Source organism: Cynoglossus semilaevis, chromosome 6 (genome assembly GCF_000523025.1).
Source record: "Cynoglossus semilaevis isolate Cse_v1.0 chromosome 6, Cse_v1.0, whole genome shotgun sequence".
NCBI lineage: Eukaryota > Metazoa > Chordata > Actinopteri > Pleuronectiformes > Cynoglossidae > Cynoglossus > Cynoglossus semilaevis.
The window spans coordinates 1,470,257-1,491,262 of NC_024312.1; the positions used below are offsets into that span (position 1 = coordinate 1,470,257).

Consider the following 21,006-nt stretch of genomic DNA (forward strand, 5'->3'; position numbering starts at 1 on the left):
TCCTACTGTACTCCTGTACTATTGTCCTACTGTCCTATTGTCCTACTGTTCTATTGTCCTACTGTACTCCAGTCCTACTGTTGTACTGTCCTATTGTACTACTGTACTACTGTTGTACTGTCCTATTGTACTACTGTACTACTGTCGTCTAGTCCTATTGTTCTATTGTACTACTGTCCTACTGTACACCTTTCCTACTGTACTACTGTCCTATTGTACTACCGTACTCCTGTCCTACTGTACTACTGTCCTATTGTCCTACTGTACTACTGTCCTATTGTCCTTCTGTACTCCAGTCCTATTGTCCTATTGTCCTACTGTACTCCTGTACTATTGTACCACTGTCCTATTGTCCTACTGTTCTATTGTCCTACCGTACTATTGTCCTACTGTTCTATTGTCCTACCGTACTATTGTCCTACTGCACTCCTGTCCTATTGTCCTACTGTTCTATTGTCCTACCGTACTATTGTCCTACTGCACTCCTGTCCTATTGTCCTACTGTTCTATTGTCCTACTGTACACCTTTCCTACTGTACTACTGTCCTACTGTTGTACTGTACTCCTGTACTTTTGTCCTACTGTCCTACTGTTGTACTGTCCTATTGTACTACCGTACTCCTGTCCTACTGTACTCCACTCCTACTGTCCTATTGTGCTACTGTCCTACTGTTGTACTGTACTCCTGTACTTTTGTCCTACTGTCCTCCAGTCCTACTGTTGTACTGTCCTATTGTACTATTGTACTCCTGTCCTACTGTACTCCACTCCTACTGTCCTATTGCCCTACTGTACTCCAGTTCTACTGTCCTACTGTCTGTCCTACTGTCGTGCCCACAGTGCATCGCAGGTTTTTAATATTTTAAGTTCTTGTATTGAGGATTTTTCGCAGGTTTTTGCGGATATAAAACTCTGGATTTCCAATATTTTCATTATTTTCGTGATAAACGGAGGATTTTAGCCTAAACAAAACAGTAAAGACACAGGGTTTCCAGGGTAAACCAGATTTGTGAACGTTCTTTGTCATATTTCACGCCCTACGATGCCTCCTGAAGAGTTCGTAAAGGGTTAATATAAACGTAAATAATATAATATAATAACTATCTCGTCGTTTTTCACCTATCACTGGGCGGGAATGTAAAAAAAACAAAAACACACCCGTCATCTGTAATGATGTCAAAACAGTTCACAAACTGTTTGGTTCTTTCGACGACAGAAAGTTTCAAAAAAAAAAAAAAAAAAAAAAAAGGTCCTACTTGACAAAAACTGTTCAGAACAAACCACAGACTTGACCGAATCCCCTGAAGAGTTAAAGTCTCATTATTGAAACTTTACTGGTCCTGCTGTGTGTGTGTGTGTGTGTTAATTGGATGTTTGTCCAGATTTTAAGGAAGTCCAGAGGAAGTCATTAACTTCAAACAACCATGTGTGGGTGTGTAAAGAAGCGGGGATGGAGAGGTCGGGGGGAGGTCGGGGGCCGGGGGTGTGGGGGGGTCAGAATCTGATGGGGTAAAAGTCAGAAGAAACACAACATGAAATATGTGAGACTAGGGGTGTCAAATGATCGTGTTAATTGTGCTTAATTGATTACAGTTATATTTAGCTCGTTATGTTTTTTTAATGGAGTTAATCTAATTTTTAATCTCTGACTTTACTGTTGCTGTGGTGAGTCACACCTGAAGCAGATTAAAACCAGACATTTTTACTTTTATATCAATCTTTATATCTGCCACAATAATATAATGAACTTAAATGTATAATAAAATAGCTGAAGTTGAGGGCTTTTCTAAGTCATTTTTAGGTGAGATTAAAAAATAGATTAATTAGATCAATTAATTACAGATGATAATTAATTAAGCTCTCATTTTTTTAATCTCTTGACAGCACTAGGTCAGACACTAAAGGCAACATGAAGGTGAGCTTGTCATTGACCAATCAAGAAAATAAAGAAAGTGCTTCAACTTTGACCTTTGACCTAAAAAAGTAACTGGCCCCAGATAATCTGATGTTATCAGTTTAAAGTAGATTACACTTTTAGATTGTAAGGAACAAAGAGGTTCAGTCAGAGGATCAGTGTCACAGAGTGGACCGGTGTGGAAATACAACTCAAATCTAGTCCATAAGAAAAGGAGGATCGTTTTCTCTCCGTTTGCTCATCTAAGGACAGGAACTGAGTCCCTTTTAAAGGTTCACCCTAATAGATCAAGATCAAAGGCTAATTGTGGCTAAATCAACGCCCTTGAATAAAACAATTACTATTAAGGGAATTTCAAAGGCATCCTGTTCATCGGGACGAACAAGATGGTTGAGACGGTTGTCATCGCACGAGATTCCAGTCGGCCCCATGCCTCAGGTCACCGCAGCAGCCACGTGCACAACAAACACCTGTTTGTTCTATGTTGTTTTTACTGCCTCTGAAGGGGGCGACAGTCTATCAAAGGACTTATCAAAGGACTAACACTTGATTGAATCTGATCAAGTCTTTGTGCTGTAAGAGAAACCCAGGCTACCAGAAAAAAACCCACACCCTAACAACACCATAAAGAGGCTTTTCCTGCCCACACCGGGGTACAAACTGGTGACCATCTTGCTCTGAAGCAGTACTTGTCAAATAGTGGGGCGGGCCCCACTGGGGGGACACGGTGAGGTGCCTGCGGGGGGCATTAGGGGCTTCCAATGGAATATGGCACACCGGACATAAGTGTACCACAAGCCTCCAGTCACTAGGTGGCAGCAACGCATACAGTGGTTTGTACAGATAAAAATATACGTGTTATCAGATTCTCAATAGTATTTAATTTTCGGATGGGGAGGGGGTAGGAGGGGATGTGAAAACATTTCTGTCCTCAAGGGGGGGGCATGACAGAAAATAATTGAGAAGCACTGCTCCGAGGCAACATTAACTTTTTTTTCCTATTCACCGAACCACTGAAAAGTGACTTTAATCTGATTATAACAAGGTAACGTCTGTGAGACTTCTGTCCAACTCAAACGTCACGATCTTCTTAGCAACAACAGGGAAAGTATGACGATGGTTTCTATCAGTGGTTGACCGTACCAAACTGTAGACACTCGAACAGTCACAGACTCAAATCTACCTTCTACCTCCACGACCTTGGAACACAATCAAAGCAGTGAGTGTGTGTTTGCCAGAGTACTACTACAGTACTACTACAGTATGTCAGAGCTATGCCAAGAATGCTGTCACTCCATTAGGTGACTGACGGCTTGTCAGACCAACCCAACCCCCCNATAGTTCCGTTTTTATTAACACTGATCAAAGCTGGTTGTGTGCTGTGTCTTGAGTGATGGGGACTGTGTCAACTACTTCTGTTCACACCTGGCAATAAAACGACACCTGGATGTGTCACCTCTGACCACATGGGATCGGTTCTGGGTTCTGAAAATATACTGAGGTCATGTCTGAATGTGAGAACAACATTTCATAGGTACATTTTTATCCATCTATGGGTCTGGAAAGATTTAATATTGTGGAGTTGGCTCTAAATAACTGGGACAAAGATGTGAGGAGAGCGCCTCCAACCTGTCCTCAGGACAGTGTGCATTCATGCACAGAAATGTGACCATATGTTTCTCCAACTGCTCCTGGAAATGGTTTTGGGATTAGAATGTAATCAGGACACTTTCGTCATGTGATCAAAGTCATACTGCTTTAAGTCACACAAACACTCACTCAAAATGTGTTTTTTAAATGTTACACATAAGGGAGTAACGTTGATTTGATTAACAAGCAACAACAACAACAACAACAACAAAACAACAAACAGAGCTGATACTTAGGGTAAATCCAATGCACCCTGAACCCATCTGTCTCTGTCTCTCTCTGTCCTATCTTGATGTGTCCTGCACCACCATCGTGTACTTCTCTGCCACACAGTTTTGTTACTATTATTCTCTGACACCGCTCCTCAACACCCACTGTCATATATTTGTTGTCTGACTTTGCCACCGTCCTGTTCTCTCTTTTTCCACTTACGGACTCAGCAGCTGCATCACTGTCTCTTAATGTTTCACCTCATTGAAAAGACAGTCACTTGTTCCATCTTCATGGCAGTGACAGTGCAGCTCACACACACTCCGGTCTAATCCTTAAAGACGTTCGTATTAGCACAAGTACCTGACACAGCGAAAATAACTTGACAGTGACTCGAGCATGCTTTAAAAAGAAGATCCCGAAAACACATTTCACATCTTGTTACAGGGAGTTTTCTCCCTTCACCGTTCCTTGTATTCCAGTTCTGACATGGCGGAATGTCCTTCCACGACCAAAGCTACGGGATGCATGTGAATTCAAAGACGTTGGCAGGAGCTGGAGCTCCAGCTGGAGGTGTCAGTGTTAAATGACCACATTCAATAGCGGGGTTTGGCAGCGTGTAAACCGCTGCGCACAGCGAACAAGTGGACGGGACCAGGACTGCAGTAGCAGACAGACAGTTTATGGAGAATTGTCTCCATTAAACACAGCAAATTATAACTGTGGCTGAACTAAATACAGATATGACCACGTGGTGACGTTCGGCTACACAATAATGAAAAATATCTGAAAGAACGACAGAGAAATATGCAGTTAAGGGCACCTACATGTTGACTGCGGCGCCGCGGCTCCTCTCTCAGCTGACTCCAATCTGTAGTTTAGTCCAAATGAAGAAACAGCAGCTCAGCTCCGGTCTTCTCTCACTGCATCACTCCACAAATCTGAAAAGTCACTCTTCTCTTGTGGAACAAGAGAAAGTCACACAGGACCTTCCCTCCTTCCCTCAGTGAACACAGCAGCGGCCACAGCAGCAGGAACAGAAACAGTTCACCGGCTAACAGGGCACTTCCGGTCAGCGGCTTCAAAGTTAAAACACGAACTCACCTTCCTATTTATGTATTTTGTTTGGTATTTTAAGTTTGACTTGAACCATGTAATTTGGATTCATTAGCTTAAAGAGAAAGTCTAAAATAAAAACACAAACTTTACATTTAAAAGACAAAATGCGCGACCACAACATGAGCGGCCAGACTTTTTCTCTTAGATTTTGATTTAAAAATAAAATGAAACACATGGATCCTGATTGACTACAACTTTAGGATTCGTGGTTCACAAACAAACGTTAGAGTTCGGACGTTTATTCATATATTGATTAAAATGTTTGTTTCCATTCTTTATATTAATTGATTCAAATTTACTGGAAATCCGGGATGAAACATTTTTAAATGTAGACTTCTTTTTTCCCGTCATTCTGGAAATAAACTTTAATCCTTAATTCAGTTGTAAACTGGAATCCATCCATCCATGTATCAGTTACCGTCCCGGGGGCAGCAGTCTCCACGACGGCCACCCAGATCACACTGCACCGTACCAGCCCCTCGTGAACCTTCCTGCGGGTGGTGAGTCCACTGGACGGAGACAACCGCCCTAACCAGGGTTCGATCTGAGCCAGGAGGTCAAACCCGGGGTTCCATCCTCTGGGCCAAAGCGCCACAGCAGCAAACCAATCACGGCCAAAGGGAAAATCATTTGTTTCTTAATATTTGCTGCACTCTGGTGGCGGAATAATGGATTTCCTCTGGTGGACTTCAAACAAAAGAGATGAACAACTATTACGATACATGACAAACGATGCGTTCAGAATATTCATACATTATCATTGTTTATTTAAATTCAACGTTAGAACAGTGGTTACTTCACATCACAGCCATCACAGTCATCTATTTACCCTCTTGATAGTACCAAGAGTTGCCACAAGAGGGTAGTCAAGGATCACATTCTAGGGGCTTACAGTGAACGTAAACTGCTTTATTTAAAAATGATGAAGCAGTTATTTAAACCTTGAGACCGGTTTGATATTCTTGTTGAACCAAGGTGTAGAATCGAAGATATCAACCTCTCTTCCTTGTTTTGGGCAGGTCATAAAAGCACAAAAGGCTTTTTGTTGTTTGTCTCCTAAATTGGGAAGGACTTGTCTTCCTGGTCATGATGGACATGTGGGGATTTTTTTTTTTTTTTTTGGAAATATAAAACTCTGAGTAACTCACTTAAGTTTAAGTCTACTTACTCACTCCCTCTCTCATTGGCTAGCTAAGTCATTTACTCAGATGCTATACTGTACCATACCGTACTGTACCGTACCTAACCCTAACCCGTACCACTTGCCTATCTGGTCCCGTGCTCACTGTGTAGCTAACCCATCAACCATTCACTTACTGAGTCAATTGCTCAGTCATCTCCAGTCAGTCTTTCTGTTATTGGTTTGTTCACTCACCCACCCACCCACTCAGCCACCCGTCCACTGAAGTCTTCTCTGATTGGCAGCAGACCTTCATCACTGTCTCCTCCGTCAGTATTGATCGTGAGCTAAAGGTTTTTACCCTGTGATTTATGCTCATTACTGTGACCACACATTGTTCTCCAGACAGCGATCTGATTACAGTGTAGCTCCGTGAGCCGCCGCCACCGCCGCCACCGCCTGGTCACAAAGAGCTGCTTCAAAACATCTTTTCAACTCTGAGAAAAGCTGCCGTTCACCGGGGGCAAATAAAAACAACGTATTGACAGAGTAATCTGTCAGCGTGTCTGCCTGACACACACACACACACACACACACACACACACACACACACTAACAACAGGTCTTCTGACCATATAGGATGGTCAGAGGTCAGTTGGGAGTCATAAGGTCTATGATTGGATGCTTTTAAAAAAAATGTGGGCGTTAACAATCTGTCCTTGCCTGAATGTTCAGTATCGACCTGAGGAGACAGACAGAGACAAGCGAAGACAGAGACCAGAGGAGACAGACAGAGACCAGAGGAGACAGACAGAGACCAGAGGAGACAGACAGAGACCAGAGGAGACAGACAGAGACCAGAGGAGACAGACAGAGACCAGAGGAGACAGACAGAGACCAGAGAAGACAGAGACCAGAGGAGAATGTTTTATTTAAATTTTTTTAAAATAAGTCTTGAAAAAAAAAGTGTCTCTTTAAACTAGCTTTAGCTCTGGGCTACATGGGCTCCCACTGAACTGTGTCATAGTGAGTTGTATTTTGTAAATGACAGAAATGATGACGCCAAAATGACTGTACTTTCCAGACTATAAGTCGCTCTGGAGTATAAGTCGCACCAGTGCCCTCTAGAGGTTATCCAAATAACAAATGTGTAAATTTTCAGTGGTAAAGGGGTAGTAGATACTGGTACACAAGACGCTAGAGTGCCCTCTAGCGGCCGTCAGTGTGAAAATAACAAGCATGTGAAATTATATATTTTAATATATAAGCCACAGACCCAACAAATGGATGAAAACAAAGTGCGACTTATAGTCCAGAAATTACGTATGTATTTTAATGCCTGTTGTTATGGACGTGTCCTCCCCTCACACACAGTCTAACAGAAAATACCATCGTAGGTGACAGTCACATATTTGGTGAAAGTTGGTCCTGGGTTTACACAAATTCTAGAAACAAATGTTTCTTTAGGTTTTTTTCCCCTTAAAAGCAGTTCTGACAGAATCGGTCGCAGCTGTCAGATCAGAGACGACGATCGTACGACGTGGACAAAGATGAAGACAATGATGGTGAAGGAGATGGAGACGGGGAATTAGTTTTCGATTAGCCACAGTGTCAGGTCACGGTGTCACGTCCCACCTCCACGTCTGTGTGGCTGATGATCAATACCTACATCACACACACTATTAGCAACTCCACCTCTCTCTTTTCTCCCGCCCTCTGACAGAAACACAATTATCAAGTCTCTCCTCACCTCCGTCACTCTGTCCTGCAGTCACAGACACTCTGTCTCTGTCTCTGTCCCTGGTCTTCACCCTGAAGTTTGTGTCTGACCACTTCTGACTGAGAGTAGCTCAAAGATATTCACATACATTTGAGCCAAACAATCTGCAAACGTGTTAGCGAAGACAGTCAAACATTAGCCTAGCAAAGCTTAAAGCTATAGTTCAAATCCAGGTTGTGATGTTTGAGTCTGAATGAAGCAACACATTCTAAAATACCATGAGCTACAAATGGGCCCCAGACCAGACTTTGGACATGGACATGTATTAAAGAGGGTTGAAGAACATTTTTTCATGGCTCAGATTTTACTGAGAAATGGATTAAAATATTTAAACCTGAGTGGAGGAGATGTAGAAAAATAAATGTATTGCTTTGAAGATATTTTTTGATATTTTTCCCATTTTATTTTTTTCCAATAACTGTTTGACGCCCCCTTACAGTTTGTACACTGCAGACAGATACTGCATATATTCACAGTCAATGTTACGTCAGGGACAAAAGACAGGATTCTACAGTAAAATAAGAAGCAAAAAGAGACGGAGACGGAGGACAGAGACAGGACAGGAGTGAAGAAAGCTCATTAGCTAAAAGGTTGCTCCTCTCACCTCCTGCTGTGACACACACTTGTGTGTGTTTCTGTGTGCGCACACACACGTGCATGTTCATCTGTCCAAAGGTTTTCAGTCAAAAGGACAAAAAGCCTTGTCAAGTCAACACGCAGCCGTTCAAGCAAACAGAACAGGGCACACACACACACACACACACACACACACACACCAGTGCTGTTTCCAAGTCATTTAACATCCCATTGGTCAGTGATTATCATTCTGTCTGAAATCCAAACACAGACAAACACACACTTTCTTCCCCTCACGTCGTGTCCTCCATGATGAAGAGTCGCTTCTTGTTTTTCACCGATTATATCACCGACCCTCCAGCTACCTCAGATGTGTTCAACCTGTGGCTCCTCATCAGATCATGCTTGATGTTTGTTTATTACCCTGATAAAAAAAACCACTGATGATTGATGAGTTATTATAAGTGAATAACTGATTGGTCGGCTGTGAATTAGAATCCAACTCTAGAATCAACCCGTTCTTGACGTCACACTACATTTATCAGCTAACTTACCAACAGCAAAATCAAGTGAGAAATGTTGACTGTACTGTGAGTGACGTGGTATACTAGAAACTGGATACTCTAATGGACCTGGACGGGTCACTGCACCTCCCCTTGAGAACCCCTAACCAGTGGATGTGGTCATGTACTACTTGACTTCAAATATTATATAAACTTTTACTGCATTTAATACTCAGGTACTCAGGGGTACTGACGTTTCAGAGACGTTACTCTCTGCTCTCATACAGGCCTGCTGTTCCATTTTCGACCAGAAGGTGACAGTAAGAGTCCAGCAATGGACACAGCTCTGTGTGAAATCATTTCTTTCTTTCTTTTTCTTTCTTTCTTTCTTTTTTCTTTCGTTCTATCATTTTTCTTTCTTTCAGCTCATCCCTGTTTTCTCAGAACTGTCAGGCTGAATATTCACCTTGACTACTGAAGCGAACAAATGACACTTTAAAGCTATGAGGTGTGTGTGTGTGTGTGAGAGAGAGAGAGAGAGAGAGAGTTTCATAAAGTGCAAATTCTTTTTTTCTAGAAAGTGTCTATAGAGAAAATAATTTATGCTTCATTAGCGCTCTCTCTCTCTCTCTCTCTCTCTCTCTCTCCTTCCTCTCCCTCTCTTCCCCCGTCCCCCGTTTCTCTGCCCCTCTCCCCCTCTCTCTGTGTGTAACTAAATCCGTTACTTTTAGTTGATCTTCAACATTTGTCAGAACTTCAAAATAAACGACTGAATAAAGGAAAAACGTCAGCATCAGGACAGACTTTAAATAGAAGCAGAAAGTTTTTTTGTTTTTTTTCCTGATCCACTCCAGTGAACAAAGTGATGAAACATGAAGTCGACATCGACAGCTCACCTGTCGGTGCTGCCGTGACAACAGCAAAGTCAGATAAACAATTAGAGAGTTGGACACAAACTTCAACGCCTCTCAGAGACAGACCAGTAATGGGGGGGGGGGCACAGTGATGAGAGACAACTGGGCAGAAAATGACCTCTGAGCCAGATGAGTTAAACCACTGAGATGACCACTGGTTGATTGGTTGACGTTGTACGTTCTCCAACGATCACATAAAAACCTACGGTTTTTATTAAAATTGAATTTTTGCATTAAAAAATGCATTCTTTTGCACTGGCCCGCATGACAGCAGCAGTGGACCGCATGACGGCAGCAGTGGCCCGCATGACGGCAGCAGTGGACAGAACAATTACATCTTCTTCTGCCATAATCAGAGGTGTTGAAGAAGATCTCTGTGAGTGTCTTTCTTCAATTCCTGCCAGTTTATCAGTGTTGTCTTCAACTAAACAGACGGAGGTTTGAGTCACTGATGAGGTCATTTCATCTAGAAGATTATTAGATTTCATTTGTCTTAGTTACACCAAATCAAAAGTAGCCGAGTTGGGAGCCAACACCCCGGCTTGTTTGTGTTGCAGTGCTCCAGCAGCAGGGGGAGACGAGGAGCTGGTGATGGAAGTTTTTACTGTAGTTCTGAGTTTACATGAACTTCAGCTGCACTTGAATTCACACATTCTTTAAATGAATACAGTGCACGCTTCGTCACACACACACTTGGAATTAATTCATTGCATGCATGAATACATATACACATGGTCCACACTTATGCTTCAACACACACACTGACACGTTCCTGACACCCGGTCTGCTGCTGGAGCACACACACACACACACACAGATATTACAGTGGGGTGGGGGGGTGAGGGGGCTTTTGTTTTACATCACGTCTATTTTTGGAGAAGTCGTACAGTTACGTTCAAAATCACCTGAGAGACTGTGAAAATGTGAACTTTTGTAGGAAGTGTGTGTGTGTGTGTGTGTGTGTGTGTGTGTGTGAATTGCTTTGTAAAAACTTTAAAGTCTTTCTAGTGAACTGCATTTTTACATTCAGCTGCAGTGATTACATTACACATTAATTACACTTTGTTGTTTGATGATGTCATCTTAATGTGTTTCCCACCCTCATTCTCTAGAAGTCGTGGTCGGGGTGGGGGGTGGGCGGGGAGGGGGGGCATTTCTGTTTGTTTGGGTTGGTGACAGTTTTGTGTCATTTGTGCAGTGGTGTAAATTGAATTGTGTCCAATGAGGTAAAAGTGTAAATAGTTGACAGCAGCAGCAGTAACAGTAACAACAGTAACAGCAGCAGCAACAACAGCAGCAGCAACAACAGCAGCAGCAACAGCAGTAACAGCAGTAACAGCAGTAGTAACAGCAACAGCAGCAGCAGCAGTAACAGTAACAACAGTAACAGCAGCAGCAACAACAGCAGCAGCAACAGCAGAAACAGCAGCAACAGCACTAACAGCAGCAGCAGCAGGAACAGTAACAGCAGTAACAGCAGTAACAGCAGTAACAGCAGTAACAGCAGTAACAGCAGTAGTAACAGCAACAGCAGCAACATCACCATCATCACCATCACCACCATCATCTTCATCATCTTCATTCATCATCAGCAGTAGTCAGGGTTCTGAAGTGAACGTGGTCTTTATTTAGGAAGCAGCTGCCTGAACTTCTGTTGACCAGCTGTGTTTCCCTGGCTCTGGTTGACTGTGACACACACACACACACACACACACACACACACACACACATGAAGCCTCTTGCTGTTTCAGCAGTTTAAATCAGCAAAGTGTTTCAGAGCACAGCAAGATGGGACCATCATCAATCAAGCACACACGCACACACACACACACACACGTACTGAGTGAGAACGTGCGTGTGTGTGTGTGAGAGAGAGTGAGAGTGAGAGAGGCAGTGACAGAGGGAGGGACAGAGGGAGGGAGAGCCGTCCAGGTGGTGGACAGTGAGACTGTCCTCCTGTGCAGGTATTTCACCAACAGTCAGTCAGCTGTAGAGTTCACTGAAGTAAAGATGGAGCCACGGTGGCAAACCCCAGAAAATGAATAAAGAAATAGATAAATATTTATTTATTTATTGTTGTGTTGAGAAGGTATAACTATAGTCCATCCCAGCAGCCACTGGGGCAACAGGACAACGTCCCAGAGTCTGCTCGTCCATCACATGCACAGATCATCAGGAATTGAACCAGTGATCTTGTTGCTGTAAGGCAAGAGCACTAACCAGTACACCATGCTGTTTACAAAACAAAACAAAAGCCTGATTTTTAGAACAGACGTTTTTCCTCCTGGACACGTCCAGACAGACACCGTGTGGGTCCAAGAAAATGAGATCAAAATCACGTTGTCTTCGTTAGGCTGCACTGATTGGCTGAATTTATGTAAATGTTTTTTTCTCAAAAGTGACACAGACAAATGAATCTATGTAATACATTGAATTAAAAAAACATCTGTTTATAATGTAAATAATTGTATTAATTTTGATTAAGTTTGGACCAAAATGACAGCTGAAGCTAAAAGCTATCCAACAACAAACCCAAAGTGACAACTTGTCAACTAAGGTCAACTTCCAGGGAAACCTGGTTCCTCTCCTCACTGTGTAAAAACACAAACAGAAACAGTCAGTGAACAGAGTTGATTTGGATGTGGGCGTGAGCTGAAGTGTGATTGGTCCATTAAAGACAATAACAGCAGCAGCGTCTCCTCCACCAAGACAGAGTTGTTTTTAATTCTGCTGATTATTATTTTAGTTAACACCTTTCTAATGAGCAGCTGTTCCCCTTATTCTGTGTGTGTGTGTGTGTGTGTGTGTGTGTGTAGTCAGACAGGAAGCAGAGAGAGAATCTGATGTGTGGGTCAGTGATTCTGTCTGACTGACATGTTGTAGCTGTCTGTGTTGTTCTGCTTGTTTTTCATGTTTTTATTGTCTTTTGTAATTAACATCAGCTTTATGACTGCAAGCTTCTACATGGGCCTGTGTGTGTGTGTGTGTGTGTGTGTGTGCCTGGTTGTTCTTTTCTGTCTTTAATGAGCCACAGATTGCTGTTATCATCATCTGTGTTGTTTCTTCAGCTCACACGTTTCTAATGAACAGCTGCTCTAGCTGAGAGTGCTAGCCGAAGTCACACACACACACACACACACACACACACACACTCAGGCCCAGAGCGCTAGTGAAACTTGCTGTGGTCAAATAACATTTATATATAAAAAAATAAATAAATAAAAAACGAAGCACAGAAATACACCAGATATAAAATGTTAAAATTAAATAAATTTACATATTTTTTAAAAAAAGCTTCTTGTGTTTTAAAGGTTTTAACTGTAAGGAAATCATAAATAAGATGACAATTAACCTGTTCAATTAACTGATCAACTGGGAAAAATAATAATAATGGTAAAAATTGATATAAAAAATGGGCAAAAACAAATGTGTGGTTTTGTGAGATATTAACACAAAGTCAACTGTAACTCCATCTGTCTGTTGTGATGTCAGTGGTCTTCACTGACATTGGTTCATTATTATTAACTGACCATTAAAAAAAGCCCACAGACCTGCAGTTAAAACTGGCTACGACAAAGAAGCTAAAACTAGAATTATTACCACAGACTTCTAATACCACAGACTTCTAATACCACAGACCTCTAATACTACAGACCACTAACACCACAGACCTCTAATACCACAGACCACTAATACCACAGACCTCTAATACTACAGACTACTAACACCACAGACCTCTAATACTACAGACCACTAACATCACAGACCTCTAATCCCACAGACCTCTAATACCACAGACCTCTAATACTACAGACTACTAACACCACAGACCTCTAATACTACAGACTACTAACACCACAGACCTCTAATACTACAGACTACTAACACCACAGACCTCTAATACTACAGACTACTAACACCACAGACCTCTAATACTACAGACTACTAACACCACAGACCTCTAATACTACAGACCACTAACACCACAGACCTCTAATACTACAGACTACTAACACCACAGACCTCTAATACTACAGACCACTAACACCACAGACCTCTAATACTACAGACCACTAACATCACAGACCTCTAATCCCACAGACCTCTAATACCACAGACCACTAATACCACAGACATAAAATGATTATAGTGACATTGAATATCAGAGCAGAATCGAACGACTGTGACACAGAGTGTAAATGAGCCGAGCTCTGGATCAACACCTCTGACACTGTGTCAGTAAACATCTCCACCACACCAGGCCACTGCTGCTCAACTTCCTCTGATGATACAGCTGTACTGAATGACGGCTGGAACCAGAGTCTCTTCTCTGGATTGTGACGGTGAATATTTTGTCACTTGACTAATTGAGCCCTAATTCGCCCGAAATGAAGTAATAATTAACTGCATAACGATGTCATTCACTATGTGACTTTCTGCTCCTCTCTCCTCCTTCTGGGTCTCGTTAAAAGAACCAGAAGCGAGTGAGTGACAGACAGGAAGTCGGATCACGAAGGTGCCAATGTGTCACCTCAAGTCTGTTCTCATTTCAATTAACAGATTGCTGCTGATCTGGATTATCAGGACAAATTCCCCAGCATGTGGTCCTGCACTGCTCTTTCCTGCACATCACTCCAACACTGTAAGCACAGCTTTAATGTGTTAATGTAATACTTGGTGTTACAGCATTTCCTGTCTTCATTTAAAGGTTATTTCAACTATAATTCATTCTCTTCAGCTCATTATGCTAAACAGACGTTGTGATCCTTTAACTTATTTAAAGTGTTGTGACGAAGGGGGATTTTTTATTGAAGTCACTTTGTATGAAGATATTTATATAAATAAACACTTGCCGAGACTTCATTTTGTTTAACATCATGTTTCAGAAAATATTTACATTTACAATTTTTTCTCCTGCAAACATAACAATAGTTAAATAAGTTTGATGTGTGATTTATTTATTTCATACATCCATCCATTATTTAATGATGAATGTCCACACATTATTAAGAGCCACAATAGACTCTTTCCTTTAACTCATCAGTCTTTTGAAAGCACTGTTTGCATTTAAGATTATTATTATAATCATTATAATAATAAAAAATGTGATCACATCCTAAACTAAGTACGTAATTGTACATTTTGATAGTAAAACTGTTAATAATGTGTTACCATAGTTTTCAAATCTCCACGGAACACTTCATTCAACATATCTTGTTTTTCGGGGGACTCATAACATCGACGCACAATATGTCGTCTTCTTGGTGACGGTCGTGCTGTGAGGTAGGTTCGGTGAAAAACTAGTTGAAAATTTAACCGAGACGCCAAATATCTTAATTTTTATTTTTTAAAACCATTACATTTATTATTCTGTCGAAACTTTAAACGCGTCATTCGGGGAATTTTCTGTTCGTTCCATCAAGTCAATGTCGGAATGGCTGTTAAAATGACTCTTATTTAGTTCTTTAATGTTTTATTAATACTTGTTGTATAACACTGACGTGTTCTATGTTATTACGTTTACATAAATATTTTATCTTTGAGAATCCTCTATAAATGGTCCAGTTTAATACGTTTTTTAACAGTTTAATTTTGAACGATTAATCTGCGGTGTATGGGCTACAGACGTAACCTATGACACTTGTAGACTCTGCTGAAAAGAAGGAAACGGTTCAACTATAGGGAAGTGTTTATTAAATATTTAAGTGTTCATTAAGTTCACGTTGCTCTGTGGATTTCTGAACTCTTATGTTGTATTTTCTCTTTGCCTGCTTTAATATTAACACGTGCAGGAAAGGGGGGAGTGTTGGGGGGAGGCTGAGAGGCTTGTTTTTATGATGTGTAATAGACCATCTATGCTCGTGTCTTAATAAATATAATTGTTATTATAATTAATAATATCAGTGTGGTCACAGCAGCCATGTGTGAGGCAGTAACAAAGGACCTGTACGCTGTGCTGGGAGCCGAGCCTTCAGACTCTGTCCAACAGCTCAAACACAGATACCAGCGCCTGGCCTTACAGGTGAACACACTCCCAATAGTCTCCTACGAGTCATTAGTCTCAGAGACTGAGTTAATAACATCAATGTTGGACTGTTGTTTTTCCACAGTACCACCCGGACCGTCTCGTAGGTGAGGGCTCTACAGAGGCAGAAACTGGTGTGAGAAAATTCCTGGAGGTTGAGGCAGCTTGGAGGATCCTGAGTGACACAGACACCAGGAAGAATTATGACCAGCAGAGAAGAGGTGAGGCTTTTACTGAAGAGGTCCAGATTTGATCAGCTGAACATGTTTTGGAAATTTTAAGTGCCATATTTTTTATTTCATCACATGGATGACAGATCTAAACATGTCAGGTCCAAAATCACGCTGCCTTTTATATCTGACGGTCATTTAAGATGGAGTTAAATCTGTGCGTGCTGGTTGGACACGTCTTATAACAGAGGCTGTGGACCATGAAAAGAATTAGACCATGGGCTGCAATTGGTCCCCAGACCGGACTTTGGACATACCTACCTAGGTTGTCCTGCTTCCTATTGCATTTGTGATGATGTCATTACAAAGTGAAAAGAGGTCAAAACACCTGTGTAACTGAGGTTTGTGGATGTTTTTCCAGCACAGGAACTCAAACAGGATTGGCCCGTGGACTCAACAGTGTCTCTGGAGGACATGACATGGGACCAGGGTAAACACACACACACACACACTTAAATAATAGAAGGGAAAAAACATGCAATGAAGTTGTCCATTTCAACAGACAAACACAATCAACAAAAAGGCTTCCCACTTGAGTCAGATCAGTGAGAGTCACTACATAGATCTGTTTAACCTAGACAGTGAGCACAGCTTTAGATATTCCTCTCTAAGGTGAGTTGTCTTTTTGTCCAGCTGAGTCTGTGTACACGTATTGTTGTCGCTGTGGAGGAGGATTCAACATTACAAAGGAAGAGGTGATGGAAGAGGAGGAGGGGACGAGGAGGAAGCTGCAGGGAGACGGAGAGGAGGCGTCAGTGGAAGGAGAACACGGAGTGGTCGTGTGCTGTGACACCTGTTCCCTCAGTGTTCACGTCACACGGTCAGCACGCAGCAACTGCTTATAAACACAGTACCAGTTTGACCGCTGGTTGTGTTGACTGTAGCCACACGAGCGGCAACTGCTCATCTGGAGCTAATGCTAAAGCCACCAACAGGGCAAAAGTGGAACTGCAGGGCCCACAGTTCCAGCCACAGTTCATCCTAAAGTGTCTTCAGCAACTCATCAACAACACAGTGGTGACAAAACAGTGCAGAGAAAAGGCTGTATTTCAAATACAGTAAAGTGAAAGAATGTGTTGGTGTTTTTAATCATAATTTTAAAAAGAAAAAAAATGTTAGAAAAATATTTTCCAAGGAGTATTTTTTTTTTAATCAATTACTTGACATTTCAAGTGACCCATATGACTTCTAGGTGACCCCAAGGTTTGACAGTCACCAGGGTATAATATACAGTTCAGGAACACAGAGATAAACAACAATTTGTACTTGAACTCATATCTATGGTTCAGTCAAACTGGGACTCAATCCATCGACCTTCTTGCTGTTAGTCTATAACTTTATTATTCAATTTCCTGTACATCATGCTGTTTATAAACCAGAAGGTCCTGGTTTGTTTATACACTGTTTCTATGTAGTAAATACTAATAAAAGCACTTTTGTTGTTTGATCTCCATCTGTTTTTATTTATAAATACAGAATAACAATGAATAATTCACTTCAAAACTAACTGTTTTAAATAAAAAGAAGTAAAGTATAAACCTAACAGATATTAGAGGATCCTACACATGAGCTGTAGTTTTGTCTGTTGCCGTGGCTGATGTTCTACATGTGAACCAGAGATACTGTTCCTCCCGGGGAATTGTTCTGCCGTAACGTGATGCCAGAACAGTGAAGGTTGACGTGTTCTTTCCTGTAAGGGGAGGGGCAGAGGGGGTTTGGGAAAAGGACTCTGCAGACCCTGGGGTCCTGGCTGCCTGTTCAAACCTGCCTGTGCTGCGACCTTCTATAAGTGATGCTCATCAGTGACACGGTGAACACTGACAGGCAGCAGAACAACAGTCTGATCTCAGGCTTCATAAAAACCACCTTCTATAATAATGATGTAGATTAGAGACAATATGAACGACTGTACTCTGTAGACGCAGCTGTTAGAAAAGATTTTTCTACCATAAAATGAACCTTCCTTAAAGTCATTTCATTTTATCAGACCCCGAGTGTTTGCCCTCATCTTCTAAAGAGACCCTGTGGTTTCACCCTGAACTGCAGTTCACTGAAGAATTGCTCCCTTTTCTCCCAGCGACTAATTATCACAGTGGGTTGAAGGAAAGTAGCAAGAAACAAAAGCAAAAACATGAATATCCTATGACCCTTGAAAAATTATCCTGTGACCGCCTGGGATCCTGAACCCTGGGTTTAGAACCGGTGCCCTAAATGACAGCGCTATTCTCTTCACAGCGGGGCTGCGACAGACACACAAAAGGATAAAGGCTGGTAATGACTCTACTCTCTCTCCGGTCACTCAGCCTGCAAAGGTCACAGCTGACAGAAGCTCCCAGAGATGATCGTCTCCCGACTATTAGACATCCATCCATCCATCCATCCATCCATCCATCATTGTTCTGGAGGTTTTAACAGAAAGTCCAATAAATCAAAATTTCACAGAAGATGAAAAGATTTTGGAAATGTTGTTTCAAACCTTCTTCATGAATTATCAGCAACAGATCAGTGGAGGAGGTCATTGGTGTGGACTCACAGATAGGGAGAGGGAGGGAGGGAGAGAGAGAGTTGCCCAGGATGAGGGGTGAGGGTGGGGGTCGGGGGGAGGGGTGACAACTGATGTTTAAATGAGAGGTTGCTGGAATATTGATGTGACAGTCACAAAGACGCGCCGTGATGTGCTGCGATACAAAATCACTTTCACCGACACATCACCTACAATTACAGAGCTTTATATCACTTTCTGCTGACCCACCCTCCAATCACCCAACAGTCTCTCTCTACCCCTGTTTACACCCGGGAAAATCCTTAATTTCTAATTATATCTCCTCGTCTCTTCTCGGCACTTTATTTCCACTACTGTTGAGGTCCATTTACAGCTCGGGAGGATTTGGATTTTGGGGGGAAAATGAACTAAAGTTGATGATGAGAATCTTCTCCACTGATGGTCCACTGATGGTCCAGCTGCATCAGTGAGGTGCAGTGAGGTCAGACTTCTCTGAGTCAGATTTACAGTAGTGAGGGCATCTTATCCCATCATATCTTCATACCTTCATATACAACAACGTTCCTCCATCAGTTCCACTCACACCAACACCAACATATTCACAGGAACATATTAGTTCTACAAAGAACGATTCTTTATACAAACGGACAGAACACCTTCCTGTGTCTAAGAAATTCATATTAACTGTAAACAAATTAAAGTATAGAGATGAGTGCAGAACTAATTTAATTTGGACCTTCAGGAAAAAATATTTTTCAAACTTTAAATTCTGCTGCTTCAATCAAATGTCTATGAAAATAAAATAAAAATATATTTTAGGCCAAAAATATAGTTATCAAATAGATTTTCCTACTTACTCCCATCTTATATTTAAAAACCAAAACCACTGTTAGCCTTACCTTTACTTCTAGCTGAAGTCCGTGGTTGTGTCTCTCGGTTTCCCCTTACCTTAACATCGTCGAGGCTAATGTTTAGTCTCCGTTGTTCATCCGATGACAAATCGATCCTTTAATTTCCAGAAGTTTCTAAATAAATCTGTCTTTGAATGTTCGTGGCTGATCTTCCATGTCTGCGGAGGCTTCTTTGTAAATGTTTCAGGTCACAGTATTCCGAGTTCGCCCAGACGTTATCACACGACGACAATAAAAGACAAGGACAGCAGTAATGGCGGTTTCTGACAGGACAGACACACCGACAGTCTCTTCGTTTGTACCTCTACATTTAAAAAGAACGACTCTTCTGTCCCGTAGTTTGAAGCTAACCTGTTAGCTCCGGCCTTAGCTTCACTTAACACCTGCTGTTTTGTCCGGAAGTTATCACACGACGACAATAAAAGACAAGGACAGCAGTAATGGCGGTTTCTGACAGGACAGACACACCGACAGTCTCTTCGTTTGTACCTCTCCATTTAAAAAGAACGACTCTTCTGTCCCGTAGTTTGAAGCTAACCTGTTAGCTCAGGCGTTAGCTTCCGTCACTTATCACCTTCTGTTTGGACCGGAAGTCCAGTGGAGAGATGTTTCAGTCTTGAAACACAATCCATAGTCAGTCTGATCAGACGCAGCATAAACACCGCTGTTCTTCGCCGACTACTGCCTCTCGTTTGGCGCCGACTTTTAATTGTTTGTTGACGCCAGCTGGAGAGCACCTGTTAGTTCACGTACGAGCCCTTGTGGTGAGGCGGAGTACTGCCTGCCTCCACTGCTGACTTTTCTCTGCTCTTTCTTGTCCGATCAGCAGGAACAATTCTCTCCCACAGACATTACAGACATGACACAGACTGTAGAGAGTCATGCTGAGGAACAGACGCGTCATGTGACCCAGTTTGTACTGGATTGTCACTCAGATGTGAGTCACTGCTCTCCACTGCTTCACCTGGGATTTCTGCTCTGTGTTTCACCGCAAAAATACTCAAATTCGGCGATTTTTTCTTAATCAAATATCACAAATATGTCATACTGAAAATACATCTTTAACACAGATTATTTTATGTACTTTTTTCTTTTTTATCATGATGGCAGAGGAGTATTAATTAATAATATTTAAAAGAACGCCAAAAATGATGAGAATAAAAAACTCTAAATGTTTATTTAATTATTAAAAAAATTAATTATAACATGATTGTGATTTAGGATAAAAATAAAATAATAATAATAATAACCAGGATTTATCATTTTGACTTACAGAACAAAATGTTATAATGAAAAAAAAATCTTAAAACATAAAGTACTGTCTGTCTTTCTCTAAGTTTCTGGGAGATAAATAAATCATCAAAGAATCAAAAAGAATACAAATGTTTTCAGATAAATAATACAACTGTTGGTTTTGTTTATTGGTTTTACGATCTACTAAAACATCTTTTTTATATCAAAGTGATCATTTAAATAACTTGATTCAATTACCATTTAAAACACAATGTTGTATTGTTTATTTTGTTTTGTATTTAATTCCCCACAATTAT

The 21,006-nt window shown here is 41.4% G+C and overlaps 1 protein-coding gene and 1 long non-coding RNA gene across 4 annotated transcripts; one reads left to right on the forward strand and one right to left on the reverse strand.

Moving 5' to 3' along the window:
* The first annotated feature begins 14,985 nt into the window (after nt 1–14,985).
* On the forward strand, nt 14,986–17,487 carry dnajc24 (DnaJ (Hsp40) homolog, subfamily C, member 24). 3 transcript variants are annotated; one of them, XM_008311091.3, is made up of 5 exons: nt 14,986–15,070; nt 15,703–15,809; nt 15,898–16,033; nt 16,404–16,472; nt 16,676–17,487. In XM_008311091.3, exons 2-5 carry the CDS (start codon nt 15,708–15,710, stop codon nt 16,885–16,887), a joined length of 519 nt encoding a protein of 172 aa, XP_008309313.1. In that variant the 5' UTR covers nt 14,986–15,070; nt 15,703–15,707; the 3' UTR covers nt 16,888–17,487. The 3 variants fall into 3 exon arrangements, with proteins under 3 accessions (XP_008309313.1, XP_008309315.1, XP_008309316.1); XM_008311093.2 differs by having other exon boundaries at nt 15,004–15,070; nt 15,692–15,809; XM_008311094.3 differs by having other exon boundaries at nt 15,013–15,070; nt 15,706–15,809.
* On the reverse strand, nt 17,183–20,456 carry LOC112487127 (uncharacterized). The gene is made up of 2 exons (XR_003049923.1): nt 19,445–20,456; nt 17,183–17,732 (listed from the first exon to the last, which is right to left on the reverse strand). It is a non-coding gene; the product is annotated as an uncharacterized LOC112487127 (long non-coding RNA).
* Nucleotides 20,457–21,006: the final 550 nt, after the last annotated feature.

What these genes read in the sequence shown, in the direction of transcription:
- dnajc24 (XM_008311091.3), top strand. Translation starts at nt 15,708, where the DNA reads ATGTGTGAGGCAGTAACAAAGGACCTGTACGCTGTGCTGGGAGCCGAG. An exon ending in ACCAGCGCCTGGCCTTACAG is followed by an intron (nt 15,810 to 15,897) that starts GTGAACACACTC and finishes GTTTTTCCACAG; the next exon opens with TACCACCCGGACCGTCTCGT. An exon ending in TTATGACCAGCAGAGAAGAG is followed by an intron (nt 16,034 to 16,403) that starts GTGAGGCTTTTA and finishes ATGTTTTTCCAG; the next exon opens with CACAGGAACTCAAACAGGAT.